At 46.9% G+C, this 19,375-nt stretch overlaps 1 protein-coding gene across 1 annotated transcript in view; it reads left to right on the top strand.

The window, feature by feature from the left end:
• The window catches only part of LOC147736957 (NACHT, LRR and PYD domains-containing protein 12-like), a 663,764-nt gene extending 646,483 nt beyond the window's left edge, over window positions 1-17,281 (top strand). Inside the window, exon 11 of the mRNA XM_086922399.1 lies at window positions 17,107-17,281. Within this exon, the coding sequence (XP_086778525.1) occupies window positions 17,107-17,281 (175 nt within the window). The remainder of the gene's footprint in view (window positions 1-17,106) is intronic.
• Window positions 17,282-19,375: the final 2,094 nt, after the last annotated feature.

Here is a 19,375-nt window from a genome sequence, read left to right as displayed (position 1 = left end):
ACTCAGTGGAGGTGCTGCTCCACCTCCGTCTGCACATTAATTTGGCAGAAGTGCCATTTATTTCCAATCAGTGGAGATGCTGCTCCACCTCCGTCTGCACATTAATTGGCTATAATGGCGTTTTTTTCCACTCAGTGGAGATGCTGCTCCACCTCCGTATGAACAGTATTGGCAGAAGTGCCATTTGTTTCCACTCAGTGGAGATGCTGCTCCACCTGCACATTATTTGGCCGAAGTGCCATTTGTTTCCACTCCGTGGAAATGCTGCTCCACCTCTGTCTGCACATTAATTGGCAGAAATACCATTTGTTTCCAGTCAGTGGAGATGTTGCTCCACCTCCGCCTGCACAATAATTGGCTGTAATGCCATTTGTTTCTACTCAGTGGAGATGCTGCTCCACCTCCGCCTGCACATTTAATGGCAGAAGTGCCATTTGCTTCCACTCAGTGGAGAAGCTGTTCCTGCTCCGCCTGCGCAATTTTTTGCAGAAGTGCCATTTTTTTCCACTCAGTGGAGATGCTGCTCCACCTTCACCTGTACATTATTTGGCAGAAGTGCCATTTGTTTCCACTTAATGGAAATGCTGCTTCATCTCCGCCTGCACAATAATTGGCAGAAATGCCATTTGTTTCCACTCCGTGGAGATGCTGCTCCACTCCACCTGCACATTAATTGGCAGAAATGCCATTTGTTTCCACTCCGTGGAGATGCTGCTCCACTCCACCTGCACATTAATTGGCTGTAATGCAATTTGTTTCCACTCAGTGGACATGCTGCTCCACCTCTGCCTGCACATTAATTCGCAGAAATACCACTTGTTTCCAGTCAGTGGTGATGTTTTTCCACCTCCGCCTGCACATTAATTGATAGAAGTGCCATTTATTTCCACTAAGTGGAGATGCTCCTTCACCTCCGCCTGCACATTTATTGGCAGAAGTGCCATTTGTTTCCACTCGGAGGAGATGCTGCTCCACCTCCGCCTGTACATTGAATGGCAGAAGTGCAACTTTATTTCCACTCAGTGGAGATGCTGCTTCACCTCTGCCTCCACATTGAATGGCAGAAGTGCCACTTTATTTCCACTCAATGGAGATGCTGCTCCACCTCCGCCTGCCCATTAATTGACACAAGTGCCATTTTTTTCCACTCAGTGTTGATCCGCTTCAACTCCTCCTGCCCATTAATTGGCAGAAGTGCCATTTGTTTCCACTCAGTGGAGGTGCTGCTCCACCTCCGTCTGCACATTAATTTGGCAGAAGTGCCATTTATTTCCAATCAGTGGAGATGCTGCTCCACCTCCGCCTGCACAATAATTGGCAGAAATGCCATTTGTTTCCATTTAGTGTAGATGCTGCTCCACCTCCGTCGGCACATTAATTGGCAGGAGTGCCATTTATTTCCACTCAGTGGAGACGCTGCTCCACCTCCGCCTGCACATTAATTGGCTATAATGGCATTTGTTTCTACTCAGTGGAGATGCTGCTCCACCTCCGTCTTAACATTATTGGCAGAAGTGCTATTTGTTTCCACTCAGTGGAGATGCTGCTCCACATGCACATTATTTGGCAGAAGTGCTATTTGTTTTCACTTAGTGGAGATGCTGCTCCACCTTCACCTGTACTTTATTTGGCAGAAGTGCCATTTATTTCCAATCAGTGGAGATGCTGCTCCACCTCCGCCTGCACAATAATTGACAGAAGTGCCATTTGTTTCCACTCAGTGGAGATGCTGCTCCACCTCCGTCTGCACATTAATTGGCTATAATGGCGTTTGTTTCCACTCAGTGGAGATGCTACTCGACCTCCGTCAGAACAATATTGGCAGAAGTGCCATTTGTTTCCGCTCAGGTGAGATGCTGCTCCACCTGCACATTATTTGGCAGAAGTGCTATTTGTTTCCACTTAGTGGAGATGCTGCTCCACCTCCGCCTGCACATTTAATGGCAGAAGTGCCATTTGCTTCCACTCAGTAGAGAAGCTGTTCCTGCTCCGCCTGCACAATTTTTTGCAGTAGTGCCATTTTATTTCCACTTAGTGGAGATGCTGCTCCACCTCCGTCTGCACATGTATTGGCAGAAGTGCCATTTGCTTCCACTCAGTGGAGAAGATGTGCCTGCTCCACCTTCTCCGGCACATTATTTGGCAGAAGTGCCATTTGTTTCCACTCAGTGGAGATGCTGCTCCACCTTCACCTGCACATTGTTTGGCAGAAGTTCCATTTTTTTCCACTTAGCGGAAATGCTGCTTCACCTCCGCCTGCACATTAATTGGCAGAAATGCCATTTGTTTCCTCTCCGTGCAGATGCTATTCCACTCCGCCTGCACATTAATTGGCTGTAATGCAATTTGTTTCCACTCAGTGGACATGCTGCTCCACCTATGCCTGCACATTATTGGCAGAAATACCATTTGTTTCCAGTCAGTGGAGATGTTGCTCCACCTCTGCCTGCACATTAATTGGCAGTAATGCCATTTGTTTCCACTCAGTGGAGATGCTGCTCCACCTCCGCCTGCCCATTAATTGACACAAGGGCCATTTGTTTCCACTCAGTGTTGATCCGCTCCAACTCCTCCTGCCCAATAATTGGCAGAAGTGCCATTTGTTTCCACTCAGTGGAGATGCTGCTCCACTTCCGCCTGCACAATATTTGTCAGAAATGCCATTTGTTTCCACTCAGTGTAGATGCTGCTCCACCTCCATCTGCACATTAATTGACAGAAATGCCATTTGTTTCCACTCAGTGGAGATGCTGCTCCACCTCCGCCTGCACATTAATTGGCAGAAGTGCCATTTGTTTCCACTCAGTGGATATGCTGCTTCACCTCTGCCTCCACATTGAATGACAGATGTGCAATTTTTGTTCGACTCAGTGGAGATGCTGCTCAACCTCCGCCTGCCCAATAATTGGCAGAAGTGCCATTTGTTTCCACTCAGTGGACATGCTGCTCCGCCTTTGCCTGCACATTAATTGATAGAAGAACCATTTATTTCCACTCAGTGTTGATCCGCTCCAACTCCTCCTGCCAATTAATTGGCAGGAGTGCCATTTGTTTCCACTCAGTGGACATGCTGCTCCACCTCTGCCTGCACATTAATTGATAGAAGTGCCATTTGTTTCCACTCAGTGGAGATGCTCCTTCACCTCCGCCTGCACATTTATTGGCAGAAGTGCCATTTGTTTCCACTCAGTGGAGATGCTGCTTCACCTCTGCCTCCACATTGAATGGCAGAAGTGCCATTTTATTTCCACTCAGTGGGGATGCTGCTCCACCTCCACCTGCCCATTAATTGACACACGTGCATTTGTTTCCACACAGTGGAGATGCTGCTACCTCCGCCTACACATTCATTGGCTGCAATGCCATTTGTTTTCACTCAGTGGAGATGCTGCTCCACCTCCACCTGCACATTACTTCGCTGTAATGCCATTCATTTCCACTCCATGGAGATGCTGCTCCACCTCCGCCTGTGCATTACTTTCTCTGTAGTGACATTTGTTTCCACTTAGTGGAGGTGCTGCTCCACCTCCACTGGTACATTAATTGGCAGAAGTGCTATTTGTTTCCACTCAGTGGAGATGCGGCTCCACCTCCACATTATTTGGCTGTAATGTATTTTGTTTCCACTTAGTGGAGATGCTGTTCCTCCTCAACCTGCACATTAATTGGCAGAAGTGCCATTTGTTTCCACTCAGTGGAGATGCAGCTCCACCTCCGTCTGAACATTATTGGCAGAAGTGCCATTTGTTTCCACTCAGTGTTGATCCGCTCCAACTCCTCCTGCCCATTACTTTGCAGAAGTGCCATTTTTTTCCACTCAGTGGAGATGCTGCTCCAACTCCTCCTGCCCATTAATTGGCAGAAGTGCTATTTGTTTCCACTCAAAGGAGATGCTGCTTCACCTCCGTCTGCACATTAATTGGCAGAAATGCCATTTGTTTCCACTCAGTGGAGATGCTGCTCCACCTGCACATTATTTGGCAGAAGTGCTATTTGTTTCCACTTGGGGAGATGCTGCTTCACCTCCGTCTGCACATTAATTGGCAGAAGTGCCATTTGTTTCCACTCAGTGGAGATGCTGCTCCACCTGCACATTATTTGGCAGAAGTGCTATTTGTTTCCACTTGGGGAGATGCTGCTCCACCTCCGTCTGAACATTATTGGCTATAATGGCATTTGTTTCCACTCAGTGGAGATGCTGCTCCGACTCCGTCTGAACATTATTGGCAGAAGTGTCATTTTATTTCTGCTTAGTGGAGATGCTGCTCCACCTCCGCCTGCACATTTAATGGCAGAAGTGCCATTTGCTTCCACTCAGTGGAGAAGCTGTTCCTGCTCCGCCTGCACAAATATTTGCAGTAGTGCCATTTTATTTCCACTTAGTGGAGATGCTGCTCCACCTCCGCCTGCACATTTAATGGCAGAAGTGCCATTTGCTTCCACTCAGTGGAGAAGCTGTTCCTGCTCTGCATGCACAAATATTTGCAGTAGTGCCATTATATTTCCACTCAGTGGAGATGCCGCTCCACCTTCCCATTAATTGACACAAGTGCATTTGTTTCCACACAGTGGAGATGATGCTACCTCCACCTACACATTCATTGGCTGTAATGCCATTCGTTTCCACTCCGTGGAGATGCTGCTCCACCTCCGCCTGTGCATTACTTTCTCTTTAGTGACATTTGTTTTCACTTAGTGAAGATGCTGCTCCACCTCCACCGGTACATTAATTGGCAGAAGTGCTATTTGTTTCCACTCAGTGGAGATGCTGCTCCACCTCCGTCTGAACATTATTGGCAGAAATGCCATTTGTTTCCACTCAGTGGAGATGCTGCTCCACCTGCACATTATTTGGCAGAAGTGCTATTTGTTTCCACTTGGGGAGATGCTGCTTCACCTCCGTCTGCACATTAATTGGCAGAAGTGCCATTTGTTTCCACTCAGTGGAGATGCTGCTCCACCTGCACATTATTTGGCAGAAGTGCTATTTGTTTCCACTTGGGGAGATGCTGCTCCACCTCCGTCTGAACATTATTGGCAGAAGTGCCATTTGTTTCCACTCAGTGGAGATGCTGCTCCACCTGCACATTATTTGGCAGAAGTGCTATTTGTTTCCACTTGGGGAGATGATGCTACCTCCACCTACACATTCATTGGCTGTAATGCCATTTGTTTCCACTCCGTGGAGATGCTGCTCCACCTCCACATTAATAAGCAGAAGTGCCATTTTTTTCCAGTCAGTGGAGATGCTGCTCCACCGCTGACTGCAAAATAATTTGCATAAGTGACTTTTGTTTCCATTTAGTGGAGATGCTGCTCCACCTCTGCCTGCACATTAATTGGCAGAAGTGCCATTTGTTTCCACTCAGTGGAGATGCTGCTCCACCTCCGTCTGAACATTATTGGCAGAAATGCCATTTGTTTCCACTCAGTGGAGATGCTGCTCCACCTGCACATTATTTGGCAGAAGTGCTATTTGTTTCCACTTGGGGAGATGATGCTACCTCCACCTACACATTCATTGGCTGTAATGCCATTTGTTTCCACTCCGTGGAGATGCTGCTCCACCTCCACATTAATAAGCAGAAGTGCCATTTTTTTCCAGTCAGTGGAGATGCTGCTCCACCGCTGACTGCAAAATAATTTGCATAAGTGACTTTTGTTTCCATTTAGTGGAGATGCTGCTCCACCTCTGCCTGCACATTAATTGGCAGAAGTGCCATTTGTTTCCACTCAGTGGAGATGCTGCTCCACCTCCGTCTGCACATTAATTGGCTATAATGGCATTTGTTTCCACTCAGTGGAGATGCTGCTCCGACTCCGTCTGAACATTATTGGCAGAAGTGTCATTTTATTTCTGCTTAGTGGAGATGCTGCTCCACCTCCGCCTGCACATTTAATGGCAGAAGTGCCATTTGCTTCCACTCAGTGGAGAAGCTGTTCCTGCTCCGCCTGCACAAATATTTGCAGTAGTGCCATTTTATTTCCACTTAGTGGAGATGCTGCTCCACCTCCGCCTGCACATTTAATGGCAGAAGTGCCATTTGCTTCCACTCAGTGGAGAAGCTGTTCCTGCTCTGCATGCACAAATATTTGCAGTAGTGCCATTATATTTCCACTCAGTGGAGATGCCGCTCCACCTTCCCATTAATTGACACAAGTGCATTTGTTTCCACACAGTGGAGATGATGCTACCTCCACCTACACATTCATTGGCTGTAATGCCATTCGTTTCCACTCCGTGGAGATGCTGCTCCACCTCCGCCTGTGCATTACTTTCTCTTTAGTGACATTTGTTTTCACTTAGTGAAGATGCTGCTCCACCTCCACCGGTACATTAATTGGCAGAAGTGCTATTTGTTTCCACTCAGTGGAGATGCTGCTCCACCGCTGACTGCAAAATAATTTGCATAAGTGACTTTTGTTTCCATTTAGTGGAGATGCTGCTCCACCTCTGCCTGCACATTAATTGGCAGAAGTGCCATTTGTTTCCACTCAGTGGAGATGCTGCTCCACCTCCGTCTGAACATTATTGGCAGAAATGCCATTTGTTTCCACTCAGTGGAGATGCTGCTCCACCTGCACATTATTTGGCAGAAGTGCTATTTGTTTCCACTTGGGGAGATGCTGCTTCACCTCCGTCTGCACATTAATTGGCAGAAGTGCCATTTGTTTCCACTCAGTGGAGATGCTGCTCCACCTGCACATTATTTGGCAGAAGTGCTATTTGTTTCCACTTGGGGAGATGCTGCTCCACCTCCGTCTGAACATTATTGGCAGAAGTGCCATTTGTTTCCACTCAGTGGAGATGCTGCTCCACCTGCACATTATTTGGCAGAAGTGCTATTTGTTTCCACTTGGGGAGATGATGCTACCTCCACCTACACATTCATTGGCTGTAATGCCATTTGTTTCCACTCCGTGGAGATGCTGCTCCACCTCCACATTAATAAGCAGAAGTGCCATTTTTTTCCAGTCAGTGGAGATGCTGCTCCACCGCTGACTGCAAAATAATTTGCATAAGTGACTTTTGTTTCCATTTAGTGGAGATGCTGCTCCACCTCTGCCTGCACATTAATTGGCAGAAGTGCCATTTGTTTCCACTCAGTGGAGATGCTGCTCCACCTCCGTCTGAACATTATTGGCAGAAATGCCATTTGTTTCCACTCAGTGGAGATGCTGCTCCACCTGCACATTATTTGGCAGAAGTGCTATTTGTTTCCACTTGGGGAGATGATGCTACCTCCACCTACACATTCATTGGCTGTAATGCCATTTGTTTCCACTCCGTGGAGATGCTGCTCCACCTCCACATTAATAAGCAGAAGTGCCATTTTTTTCCAGTCAGTGGAGATGCTGCTCCACCGCTGACTGCAAAATAATTTGCATAAGTGACTTTTGTTTCCATTTAGTGGAGATGCTGCTCCACCTCTGCCTGCACATTAATTGGCAGAAGTGCCATTTGTTTCCACTCAGTGGAGATGCTGCTCCACCTCCGTCTGCACATTAATTGGCTATAATGGCATTTGTTTCCACTCAGTGGAGATGCTGCTCCGACTCCGTCTGAACATTATTGGCAGAAGTGTCATTTTATTTCTGCTTAGTGGAGATGCTGCTCCACCTCCGCCTGCACATTTAATGGCAGAAGTGCCATTTGCTTCCACTCAGTGGAGAAGCTGTTCCTGCTCCGCCTGCACAAATATTTGCAGTAGTGCCATTTTATTTCCACTTAGTGGAGATGCTGCTCCACCTCCGCCTGCACATTTAATGGCAGAAGTGCCATTTGCTTCCACTCAGTGGAGAAGCTGTTCCTGCTCTGCATGCACAAATATTTGCAGTAGTGCCATTATATTTCCACTCAGTGGAGATGCCGCTCCACCTTCCCATTAATTGACACAAGTGCATTTGTTTCCACACAGTGGAGATGATGCTACCTCCACCTACACATTCATTGGCTGTAATGCCATTCGTTTCCACTCCGTGGAGATGCTGCTCCACCTCCGCCTGTGCATTACTTTCTCTTTAGTGACATTTGTTTTCACTTAGTGAAGATGCTGCTCCACCTCCACCGGTACATTAATTGGCAGAAGTGCTATTTGTTTCCACTCAGTGGAGATGCTGCTCCACCTCCGTCTGAACATTATTGGCAGAAATGCCATTTGTTTCCACTCAGTGGAGATGCTGCTCCACCTGCACATTATTTGGCAGAAGTGCTATTTGTTTCCACTTGGGGAGATGCTGCTTCACCTCCGTCTGCACATTAATTGGCAGAAGTGCCATTTGTTTCCACTCAGTGGAGATGCTGCTCCACCTGCACATTATTTGGCAGAAGTGCTATTTGTTTCCACTTGGGGAGATGCTGCTCCACCTCCGTCTGAACATTATTGGCAGAAGTGCCATTTGTTTCCACTCAGTGGAGATGCTGCTCCACCTGCACATTATTTGGCAGAAGTGCTATTTGTTTCCACTTGGGGAGATGATGCTACCTCCACCTACACATTCATTGGCTGTAATGCCATTTGTTTCCACTCCGTGGAGATGCTGCTCCACCTCCACATTAATAAGCAGAAGTGCCATTTTTTTCCAGTCAGTGGAGATGCTGCTCCACCGCTGACTGCAAAATAATTTGCATAAGTGACTTTTGTTTCCATTTAGTGGAGATGCTGCTCCACCTCTGCCTGCACATTAATTGGCAGAAGTGCCATTTGTTTCCACTCAGTGGAGATGCTGCTCCACCTCCGTCTGAACATTATTGGCAGAAATGCCATTTGTTTCCACTCAGTGGAGATGCTGCTCCACCTGCACATTATTTGGCAGAAGTGCTATTTGTTTCCACTTGGGGAGATGATGCTACCTCCACCTACACATTCATTGGCTGTAATGCCATTTGTTTCCACTCCGTGGAGATGCTGCTCCACCTCCACATTAATAAGCAGAAGTGCCATTTTTTTCCAGTCAGTGGAGATGCTGCTCCACCGCTGACTGCAAAATAATTTGCATAAGTGACTTTTGTTTCCATTTAGTGGAGATGCTGCTCCACCTCTGCCTGCACATTAATTGGCAGAAGTGCCATTTGTTTCCACTCAGTGGAGATGCTGCTCCACCTCCGTCTGCACATTAATTGGCTATAATGGCATTTGTTTCCACTCAGTGGAGATGCTGCTCCGACTCCGTCTGAACATTATTGGCAGAAGTGTCATTTTATTTCTGCTTAGTGGAGATGCTGCTCCACCTCCGCCTGCACATTTAATGGCAGAAGTGCCATTTGCTTCCACTCAGTGGAGAAGCTGTTCCTGCTCCGCCTGCACAAATATTTGCAGTAGTGCCATTTTATTTCCACTTAGTGGAGATGCTGCTCCACCTCCGCCTGCACATTTAATGGCAGAAGTGCCATTTGCTTCCACTCAGTGGAGAAGCTGTTCCTGCTCTGCATGCACAAATATTTGCAGTAGTGCCATTATATTTCCACTCAGTGGAGATGCCGCTCCACCTTCCCATTAATTGACACAAGTGCATTTGTTTCCACACAGTGGAGATGATGCTACCTCCACCTACACATTCATTGGCTGTAATGCCATTCGTTTCCACTCCGTGGAGATGCTGCTCCACCTCCGCCTGTGCATTACTTTCTCTTTAGTGACATTTGTTTTCACTTAGTGAAGATGCTGCTCCACCTCCACCGGTACATTAATTGGCAGAAGTGCTATTTGTTTCCACTCAGTGGAGATGCTGCTCCACCGCTGACTGCAAAATAATTTGCATAAGTGACTTTTGTTTCCATTTAGTGGAGATGCTGCTCCACCTCTGCCTGCACATTAATTGGCAGAAGTGCCATTTGTTTCCACTCAGTGGAGATGCTGCTCCACCTCCGTCTGAACATTATTGGCAGAAATGCCATTTGTTTCCACTCAGTGGAGATGCTGCTCCACCTGCACATTATTTGGCAGAAGTGCTATTTGTTTCCACTTGGGGAGATGCTGCTTCACCTCCGTCTGCACATTAATTGGCAGAAGTGCCATTTGTTTCCACTCAGTGGAGATGCTGCTCCACCTGCACATTATTTGGCAGAAGTGCTATTTGTTTCCACTTGGGGAGATGCTGCTCCACCTCCGTCTGAACATTATTGGCAGAAGTGCCATTTGTTTCCACTCAGTGGAGATGCTGCTCCACCTGCACATTATTTGGCAGAAGTGCTATTTGTTTCCACTTGGGGAGATGATGCTACCTCCACCTACACATTCATTGGCTGTAATGCCATTTGTTTCCACTCCGTGGAGATGCTGCTCCACCTCCACATTAATAAGCAGAAGTGCCATTTTTTTCCAGTCAGTGGAGATGCTGCTCCACCGCTGACTGCAAAATAATTTGCATAAGTGACTTTTGTTTCCATTTAGTGGAGATGCTGCTCCACCTCTGCCTGCACATTAATTGGCAGAAGTGCCATTTGTTTCCACTCAGTGGAGATGCTGCTCCACCTCCGTCTGAACATTATTGGCAGAAATGCCATTTGTTTCCACTCAGTGGAGATGCTGCTCCACCTGCACATTATTTGGCAGAAGTGCTATTTGTTTCCACTTGGGGAGATGATGCTACCTCCACCTACACATTCATTGGCTGTAATGCCATTTGTTTCCACTCCGTGGAGATGCTGCTCCACCTCCACATTAATAAGCAGAAGTGCCATTTTTTTCCAGTCAGTGGAGATGCTGCTCCACCGCTGACTGCAAAATAATTTGCATAAGTGACTTTTGTTTCCATTTAGTGGAGATGCTGCTCCACCTCTGCCTGCACATTAATTGGCAGAAGTGCCATTTGTTTCCACTCAGTGGAGATGCTGCTCCACCTCCGTCTGCACATTAATTGGCTATAATGGCATTTGTTTCCACTCAGTGGAGATGCTGCTCCGACTCCGTCTGAACATTATTGGCAGAAGTGTCATTTTATTTCTGCTTAGTGGAGATGCTGCTCCACCTCCGCCTGCACATTTAATGGCAGAAGTGCCATTTGCTTCCACTCAGTGGAGAAGCTGTTCCTGCTCCGCCTGCACAAATATTTGCAGTAGTGCCATTTTATTTCCACTTAGTGGAGATGCTGCTCCACCTCCGCCTGCACATTTAATGGCAGAAGTGCCATTTGCTTCCACTCAGTGGAGAAGCTGTTCCTGCTCTGCATGCACAAATATTTGCAGTAGTGCCATTATATTTCCACTCAGTGGAGATGCCGCTCCACCTTCCCATTAATTGACACAAGTGCATTTGTTTCCACACAGTGGAGATGATGCTACCTCCACCTACACATTCATTGGCTGTAATGCCATTCGTTTCCACTCCGTGGAGATGCTGCTCCACCTCCGCCTGTGCATTACTTTCTCTTTAGTGACATTTGTTTTCACTTAGTGAAGATGCTGCTCCACCTCCACCGGTACATTAATTGGCAGAAGTGCTATTTGTTTCCACTCAGTGGAGATGCTGCTCCACCGCTGACTGTAAAATAATTTGCATAAGTGACTTTTGTTTCCACTCAGTGGAGATGCTGCTCCACCTCAATCTGCACATTATTTGGCAGCAGTGCTATTTATTTCCACTTAGTGGTGATGCTGCTCCACCTCCGCCTGCACATTAATTGGCAGAAGTACCATTTGTTTCCACTCAGTGGAGATGCTGCTTCACCTCTGCCTCCACATTGAATGACAGAAGTGCCATTTTATTTCCACTCAGTGGAGATGCTGCTCCCCCTCCGCCTGCCCATTAATTGGCAGAAGTGCCATTTGTTTCCACTCAGTGGAGATGCTGCTCCACCTCCGCCTGCACATTAATTGGCTGTAATGCAATTTGTTTCCAGTTATTGGAGATGTTGCTCCACCACCGCCTGCTCATTAATTGGCTGTAATGCAATTTGTTTCCAGTTATTGGAGATGCTGCTCCACCTCCGTCTGCACATTAATTGACTATAATGGCATTTGTTTCCACTCAGTGGAGATGCTGCTCCACCTCCGCCTGCCCATTAATTTACACAAGTGCCATATGTTTCCACTCGGAGGAGATACTGATCCACCTCCGTCTGCTCATTAATTTGCAGAAATGCCATTTGTTTCCACTCTCTGGAGATGCTGCTCCATCTCTGCCTGCCCAATAATTGGCAGAAATGCCTTTTGTTTCCACTCAGTGGAGATGCTGCTCCGCCTCCACCTGCACATTAATTGGCAGAAGTGCCATATGTTTCCACTCGGAGGAGATACTGATCCACCTCCGTCTGCTCATTAATTTGCAGAAATGCCTTTTGTTTCCACTCTCTGGAGATGCTGCTCCATCTCTGCCTGCCCAATAATTGGCAGAAACGCCTTTTGTTTCCACTCAGTGGAGATGCTGCTTCATGTCCAACTGCCTATTAATTGGTTGTAATGCCATTTGTTTCCACTCAGTGGCATTACTGCTCCACCTCAGAAACTGTGTGGGCCTGCCTGGAGCCCAACCTGCATCAATGTTTAGGTGTTAAAATATATCATAACCAGCAAGATTTAGTAGATGATAATATTGGGTCAGCCATCAGAGCACTTCCAACTAGTATAACGTTTAGGGCGACATTGCTATTACCTGTGGCTGGCAGAATAGCAGTGGCTAAGATGGCATTGCTCCCGAGATTGCTTTAATTCTTCACCACGCTGCCACTGGTGGTGCCTCGCTAGGTTTACCGGGACCTGGAATGGCTAGTTTTTAAACTGATTTGGGGGACATGCAGGCATAAGGTTGCTCTAACAACATTGCTGAACCCTGTGGTGGAGGGTGGGCTGGCGGCTCCTGACCTTGAGCCATATTACTTGGCTGCTCAACTGAAGTGGTTAACTCCTTAACGGCGGCGCAAATTCCATCGCGGTTTTGGAGTTCTAATCAGTGGGTGCTGACGCGTCAGGCAACGGCCGTGCGCAGCACTAGCCAGGTAGTCCTTGTTACGCCCGTTGGCCGATGAGCGCACTGAAAGTGTTAAACAAGTGGGTTTACTGTAGGATGAATCCACACTAAGGTGTCATTGGCTCTCCGCCTGACTTGTGCTATTTAATTGCAGGTTCTCTTGGTTCCCCGGCGGAGACTACCTGTGGCCTCTCAGGAGCTGCTAGTGATACTGTAGTGCTGGTGATGTTGCCTACAGCAAACCCATATCCAAGTGCTCTTTTCGGCCATTCTTCCTCTAAAGTAGATAAAGATAATGCGTTGTGTAGGAGGTTTGGCAGTGATAGAAGGGTGGGCTGACTACATGGTTAATCATTAGGGTTGGGCGTGGTTCGCGTAATCGCGATACGCAAATCTTCGCAAAACTGTAAAAAAATCTCTGCGAACATGCAGAAATTCCGCAAACACGCGGAATTGCTTGTTAGAGCTGCTTTTTTACTGTTCACAATGGGTGTTTGCTTGCTCAGGGAAAAATATCTCGCGAACATGCACCTAGAGAACGCGAACAAGCAAAACATTTTGTGAAGTCGCAGAATGCAGCATTTTGGGCAATTTTGAGTTCTCAGCGGAAAGCGAAATTACTCAAATTCCGCAAATTCCGCAAGCGGAACAGAATTTACTGCCCAGGCCTATTAATCGTGTAATGGATTTGTACCGGAATGGAGTATTTTTCATGTTTGAGCACCTTTCTGAAGAATTGGAATTCTTGGTGGCTGATTCTGGATGCACAGGGCACTGGTCGCCACAATTAGGAATCATTGGGGTAATGGAGGCACTGAGTCTATCACACACCAAGTGGGCCAGCTACTCTGTACAACGACAGGTTGCGTAAAAGCGGTCACTAGCCTATATTGTGTGATTCGTACTAACGGTCTTACTTCCCTTGCTAATCTGAAAGGGAAATGGGAGACAGACCTAGAACTCCAGATAGCATATATACCCTCTTTCTCTTGAAATTACAGGTTCAAATTAATTAAATTTTACATAAACTTAGAGTTTTCTTTCCACCAGTCAAGATCAATAAGTTCTATGCAACTGCTGCTGTGAAATGTCTGAGATTTGGGGAGTTGGGGACAGATATGTTCAATACGGTATAGTCCTGCCGTCCTTAGCGGGGTTCTGGAAGGGAGTAATGAACTGTAATAATGAAATTACTTCACAGGCGATCCCTTGTACACCCTCGGTCTTCCTCCTTGGGGGATACCCTCGGCCCAAAAAGAGCAAAACCACCACCAGATTTATCATTGGCATTGGTTCTCGCAAAATGAGAATTGACAATTCACTGAAAATCTGCGTGTGGGCCTTTGAATGACTGGATGGTAAGAAGAACGGGTCAAATGGGCAGGTTTGTAGAGTGTTGTGTTTTTTCAGGAGCTTAAGAGAGGATGGGGAATGACTGAACTGCTTAAAGCAGGGTAACACCTTGTGATTTGCTTGTTGGCCCTAGGCGTTGACACCTGCATAATATCTTCGTACAAGAGTCATCACACACGCCATCCTCCTATCCAACAATGGCTAATACAAGAAAAAAGGGACAAAACCCTAGTTACTTTCAATATAAATACAGCACCTCTTGCTAGTGTTAGCCAGAGGGAACTGAGACTTCCTGACCGACACACTGACCAAAGACACTGAGGCTCCTGCATGCAGAAGCTCCAGCTGACAGTGTTCTAACACAATCCCTTGCGTGGTGTCCAACCCGAGACGGGATGTTGTCCCACACTCTCTTGCTTCAGGTAATAGGGTTAGACTAAACTTATAGGGATTCTTGGCTTTACACCTACTCCCATGCTAGGTACACTTAGGTACATCTAGATGGGCATCATAGTCTTTCTTTTATCCTGCATTTTATATTCATGTATGTATTTGTGATAATTGCAAGATGGTAGAACTATACTATCCTTTTAAATTCACTGTACTGCTAATCATATATATCTGCTACTGTCTAACGGTTGTTGCAGCACATCTATTTTACACTAGAAGAACAACTGTGCAATTATTCTTATTGTAACCCGCCCAACAGTTTTTTTGTGTAACTCTCTGAGACTGAATAAGTGAGCACGAGTGACTGAGCGAAAGGTAGTACATTGCTTCCACGATCCTGGGGGATCAGGGTTGTCATGTTCTACGGTTGCCAGAAACTATTCTCTCCCCATTAAGTGAAGAGTCTAGTGGCGCAGTGAGCTAGCTAATGCAAACAGGCTAACATGCTCGGTGGGGGTGCTCAAAACCAGTCCGCCACCAAACCTAATTTTATGTTATCCAAACGTGCAGATTCTGTATAGGAATATATAGGAACTACAGAACAACTCCTGCGCTGCGGAGCACTCCACATCTACCTGATGTAGGCCATGGGTGAGTTAAGCAAACAACTGCAGAACTTTCAAAAGTTGACTGAGCCTGTAGACCTCACTCCAGTGACGTAGGATCAAAAGGTCCTGTTTACTACTACTAATCAGTACACTGAATGCTGCCACCACCCCACTCGTGCTGCTTAACTCCTGGTGAAGGCTTTAGCCTTCCATTCTGTGAGGGTAGCAATTTGGGCGCCCCTACTGGTCCGACAAGACCACCATTCATGAGACTGCACTGTATGTTTACAGAGCACAATGAGGCGAACAGAGACCATTCCCAAATAAAGCATCTTCAGGCAAAGTGGGAGAACAGTGACGCTTGATGCCACCACAGGGGGATCCTCAAAGATAACACTGTATGTACTTACTCCATCAGGATCAAAGGCTGCTGAACATATGTTACACAAGTACGTATTACCATCCAACACAGATGCCAGACTAAAAGTGACTACACTTCATGAAATATAGCGACAGGCCTAATGTGTGTACAGGAGCTGCCCATGATTGTAGCTGCAGATATGTACATATCACCCACATACATGTGATTAACATCACTGATGAAATGCGATCACCTTTAATCTTTCTTAGCCCCTTCTACCAAGGGAGATGTGCTGACTGAGTTCCTGCTTCCATCCTTCACGCACAGCTCTCACACATGGCAATCTTGGGCAGTCACAGTCTGTGGAATTTGAAACTACAATTGTGTTCACCCACACACAGGACTTTACAGTGACGCATTAATATGCCCTCCCACACATGACGTAGACAGAGCTGGGCACAGGGGTTGAGCCCATGGTTGACCTTGTGTTTCTAGCAGCGTCGATAGCCATGTGCTGGTCGAAGCTCTGGGGTAAGAAACCCTTTATTTATTGATTTTTGTCATGTGTCTTGTGGTTCGTTATGTTTACGTGTCTCTGGGTAGGCTGCCCTCTGTGAGACCCTGTGTGTGTACACCAGTCATTCGTACTGTACCTGTGTGGGCTGCCCTCTGTGACCCAGTACTATAACACCAAGCATCCGTACTCTACCTGGGTGGGCTGCACTCTGAGACCCAGTACTATAACACCAAGCATCCATACTGTAACTGGGTGGGCTGCCCTCTGAGACCCAGTACTATAATACCAAGCATCCATACTGTACCTGGGTGGGCTGCGCTCTAAGACCCAGTACTATAACACCAATCATCTGTACTGTACCTGGGTGGGCTGCCCTGTGAGACCCAGTACTATAACACTAAGCATCCATACTGTACCTGGGTGGGCTGCCCTCTGAGACCCAGTACTATAACACCAAGCATATGTACTGTACCTGGATGGGCTGCCCTGTAAGACCCAGTACTATAACACCAAGCACCTGTACTGTACCTGGGTGGGCTGTCCTCTGAGGCCCAGTACTATAACACCAAACATCCATACTGGACCTGGATGGGCCGCCCTCTGAGATCCAGTACTATAACAACAAGCATCTGTACTGTACCTGGGTGGGCTGCCCTCTGAGACCCAGTACTATAACACCAAGCATCCGTACTGTACCCAGGGGTGTAACAAGGAGGATGTCTTTGCAATGGACCTGATTCACTTACTATTCTCTCTACTAGAGGAGAAAGCTTTACAGCCCCTGACAGACCAGCCACGTGACAGTGGGAGGAGTTAAAATGTTTCTTGTGCACCTCAGATCTGAGAGTGCTGGGCCATGACAGCTGCTGTTGTGGTTATGTTTATCTTGTTTTGAATACTTTAAGTAATACATCCTTAGAATTGTTAATGTTTTAATCATCTCTCTTTCTCTTTCTTGTGCCTTCTTAGCCTCTATTACTGTGGGTTAACCAGTGCTTCCTGTGCACCTCTGGCTGCTGCCCTTCGCTCCAACCGCTCTTTTCTGGAACTGATCTTGAATAGGAATGAACTGGGTGACGCTGGTGCGACCCGGATCCGTGACACCCTGAAGCACACCGACACCCGGCTGCAGAGGATCGAGTAAGAAACAGGGGGGGGGGGGGATTTTCTGTAACATCTGCATTTTCTGATTTCCTCTATATTTATCGACTATGAGCACAGACTCTGCCCTCCACATGTTTGTCTTGCATGAGGATTTGTAGCACCAGAAACCCAAGAATGAAACAGACTAATGTCCCCAAAGGATGCATGTCTGAGTCATTCCTTGATGATGCTTTGAACCTTGACACCACAGGCACACCCTATCAGTGATTCCTTAGCGACCGGGTCTCTGCTCTTCAGTGACGCCAAAGGGGTCCACCCTGGTACAGAGTCTTCTCAAGATTCCGTTTTCGCTCTCGATCGCTGAACTTTCCCTTCTCATTTGGGTTTACTCTCAACCAGACACTTCGATTGAGGTCTCTACAAAGCCATTCTTTCATTCTTGACCCCAGTTCTCTGTCAATACAGCTGCATTCCATCACCCAGCACTATGTTCCTAGGAATCCCCTTTTCAATTAAAACAATTTCTCAGAAATGATTTGCGCACTTCTGAAGTCCCCTTCCCCACAGACATTCTCACAAAGTACTTTGTGTGATAGTTCACTAATATCATTGAATACTTTGCATGGAGAGAAAATTCTCGCAGGCCCTAAAAATGGTTGTTATTTCCCATACTTGACTGGGTATTGTCACGTGGTTCAGTAGTGGTTGTATGACATCTTGTCCACTTCAGGATTTGCGAGTGTGTATCAATTGATCACTTCCTCGTCCAGGTAAAATAAAGAGTATAAATCAAAACAAACCACTTTTATGTAGTGTAAAACCTGTTAGGGTTACTTTGCAACAAAATGGCTGTGGGATGTGGGATGTGGGATGTTGGATGTGGGATGTTGGATGTGGGATGTGGGATGTTGGATGTGGGATGTTGGATGTGGGATGTTGGATGTTGGATGTGGGATGTGGGATGTGGGATGTGGGATGTGGGATGTTGGATGTGGGATGTGGGATGTGGGATGTGGGATGTTGGATGTGGGATGTGGCATGTGGGATATTGGATGTGGGATGTTGGATGTTGGATGTTGGATGTGGGATGTGGGATTTAGGATGTGGGATGTGGGATGTAGGATGTACGATGCGGGATGTGGGATGTTGGATGTGGGATGTTGGATTTGGGATGATGGATGTGGGATGTTGGATGTTGGATGTCGGATGTGGAATGTGGAATGTGGAATCTAGGATGTGGGATGTGGGATGTGGGATGTGGGATGTGAAATGTGGGATGTGGGATGTGGGATGTTGGGATGTTGGGATGTTGGGATGTTGGATGTTGGTTGTGGTCCTACCTGGACCTTGCAGCAGATTCTTGGCTCTTGTCTTGTGATTGCTGCATCCATGAACGTGAACAAAAGGCATCTAGCAGGGGGTGGTGCACATGCAGTTGGGTGAGAGGGCCCCCACTCTGGGGCCTGCATGGGTCAGTACACTCTCTGTTCCCCGTGAAGGTCGGTGCTCAGAGCTCTCATCAGTGACATCAGACTAGGAGCATCAGCATTCACGTGAGTGTGCTTCTTGGCTCGTGTTCACTCGGCCTCAGTCAGTGGTTGTCAGCCATCTTGTCTGAAATGGCCGTCTCCCACTGCACATGTCCTTTGTTATCATTTCGGCATCACACAGTCAAGCAGAGCTGTATTCCTGAACACTACATACAAGTGTCCAGTAAAGTTACAATTTGGAAGAAGCTTTCAATGACCGCTGCTCCATATGAACACAAACATGTTTGACACTGAGATTTGAGGCTACGAAGGATGCTTAGAACATCTCTGTAGTACCGAGGGGGGCAGCAGATGAGTCTGCAGTCCTGGCTGGAGTTCAGACACTGATAATATTATAGATGTGCCTCCAGCTGGGGGGGTTGGGCAACACTTAGGAGCCCTGACGACCTTCAGAGAGTTTTTAGTGTAAAGGAGTTAGGTCCTTGGGCTGTGGGAAAGGCTGGACCTTATATATACGTTTTTCACACAAAATGCCACCCCACTTTTTTTTGGTTAGCTCTTAGTTATAAGCAACACATCAACCTTAGTTAGATATGTTAGGTATATTTATTTTTACCTTTTCTTTCAAATCTTTTTTCGAAAAA

Source organism: Lissotriton vulgaris, chromosome 1_1 (genome assembly GCF_964263255.1).
Source record: "Lissotriton vulgaris chromosome 1_1, aLisVul1.2, whole genome shotgun sequence".
Lineage (NCBI taxonomy): Eukaryota > Metazoa > Chordata > Amphibia > Caudata > Salamandridae > Lissotriton > Lissotriton vulgaris.
Note: the sequence above shows the minus strand (reverse complement) of the source record. Positions and strands in the feature narration are given on the sequence as shown.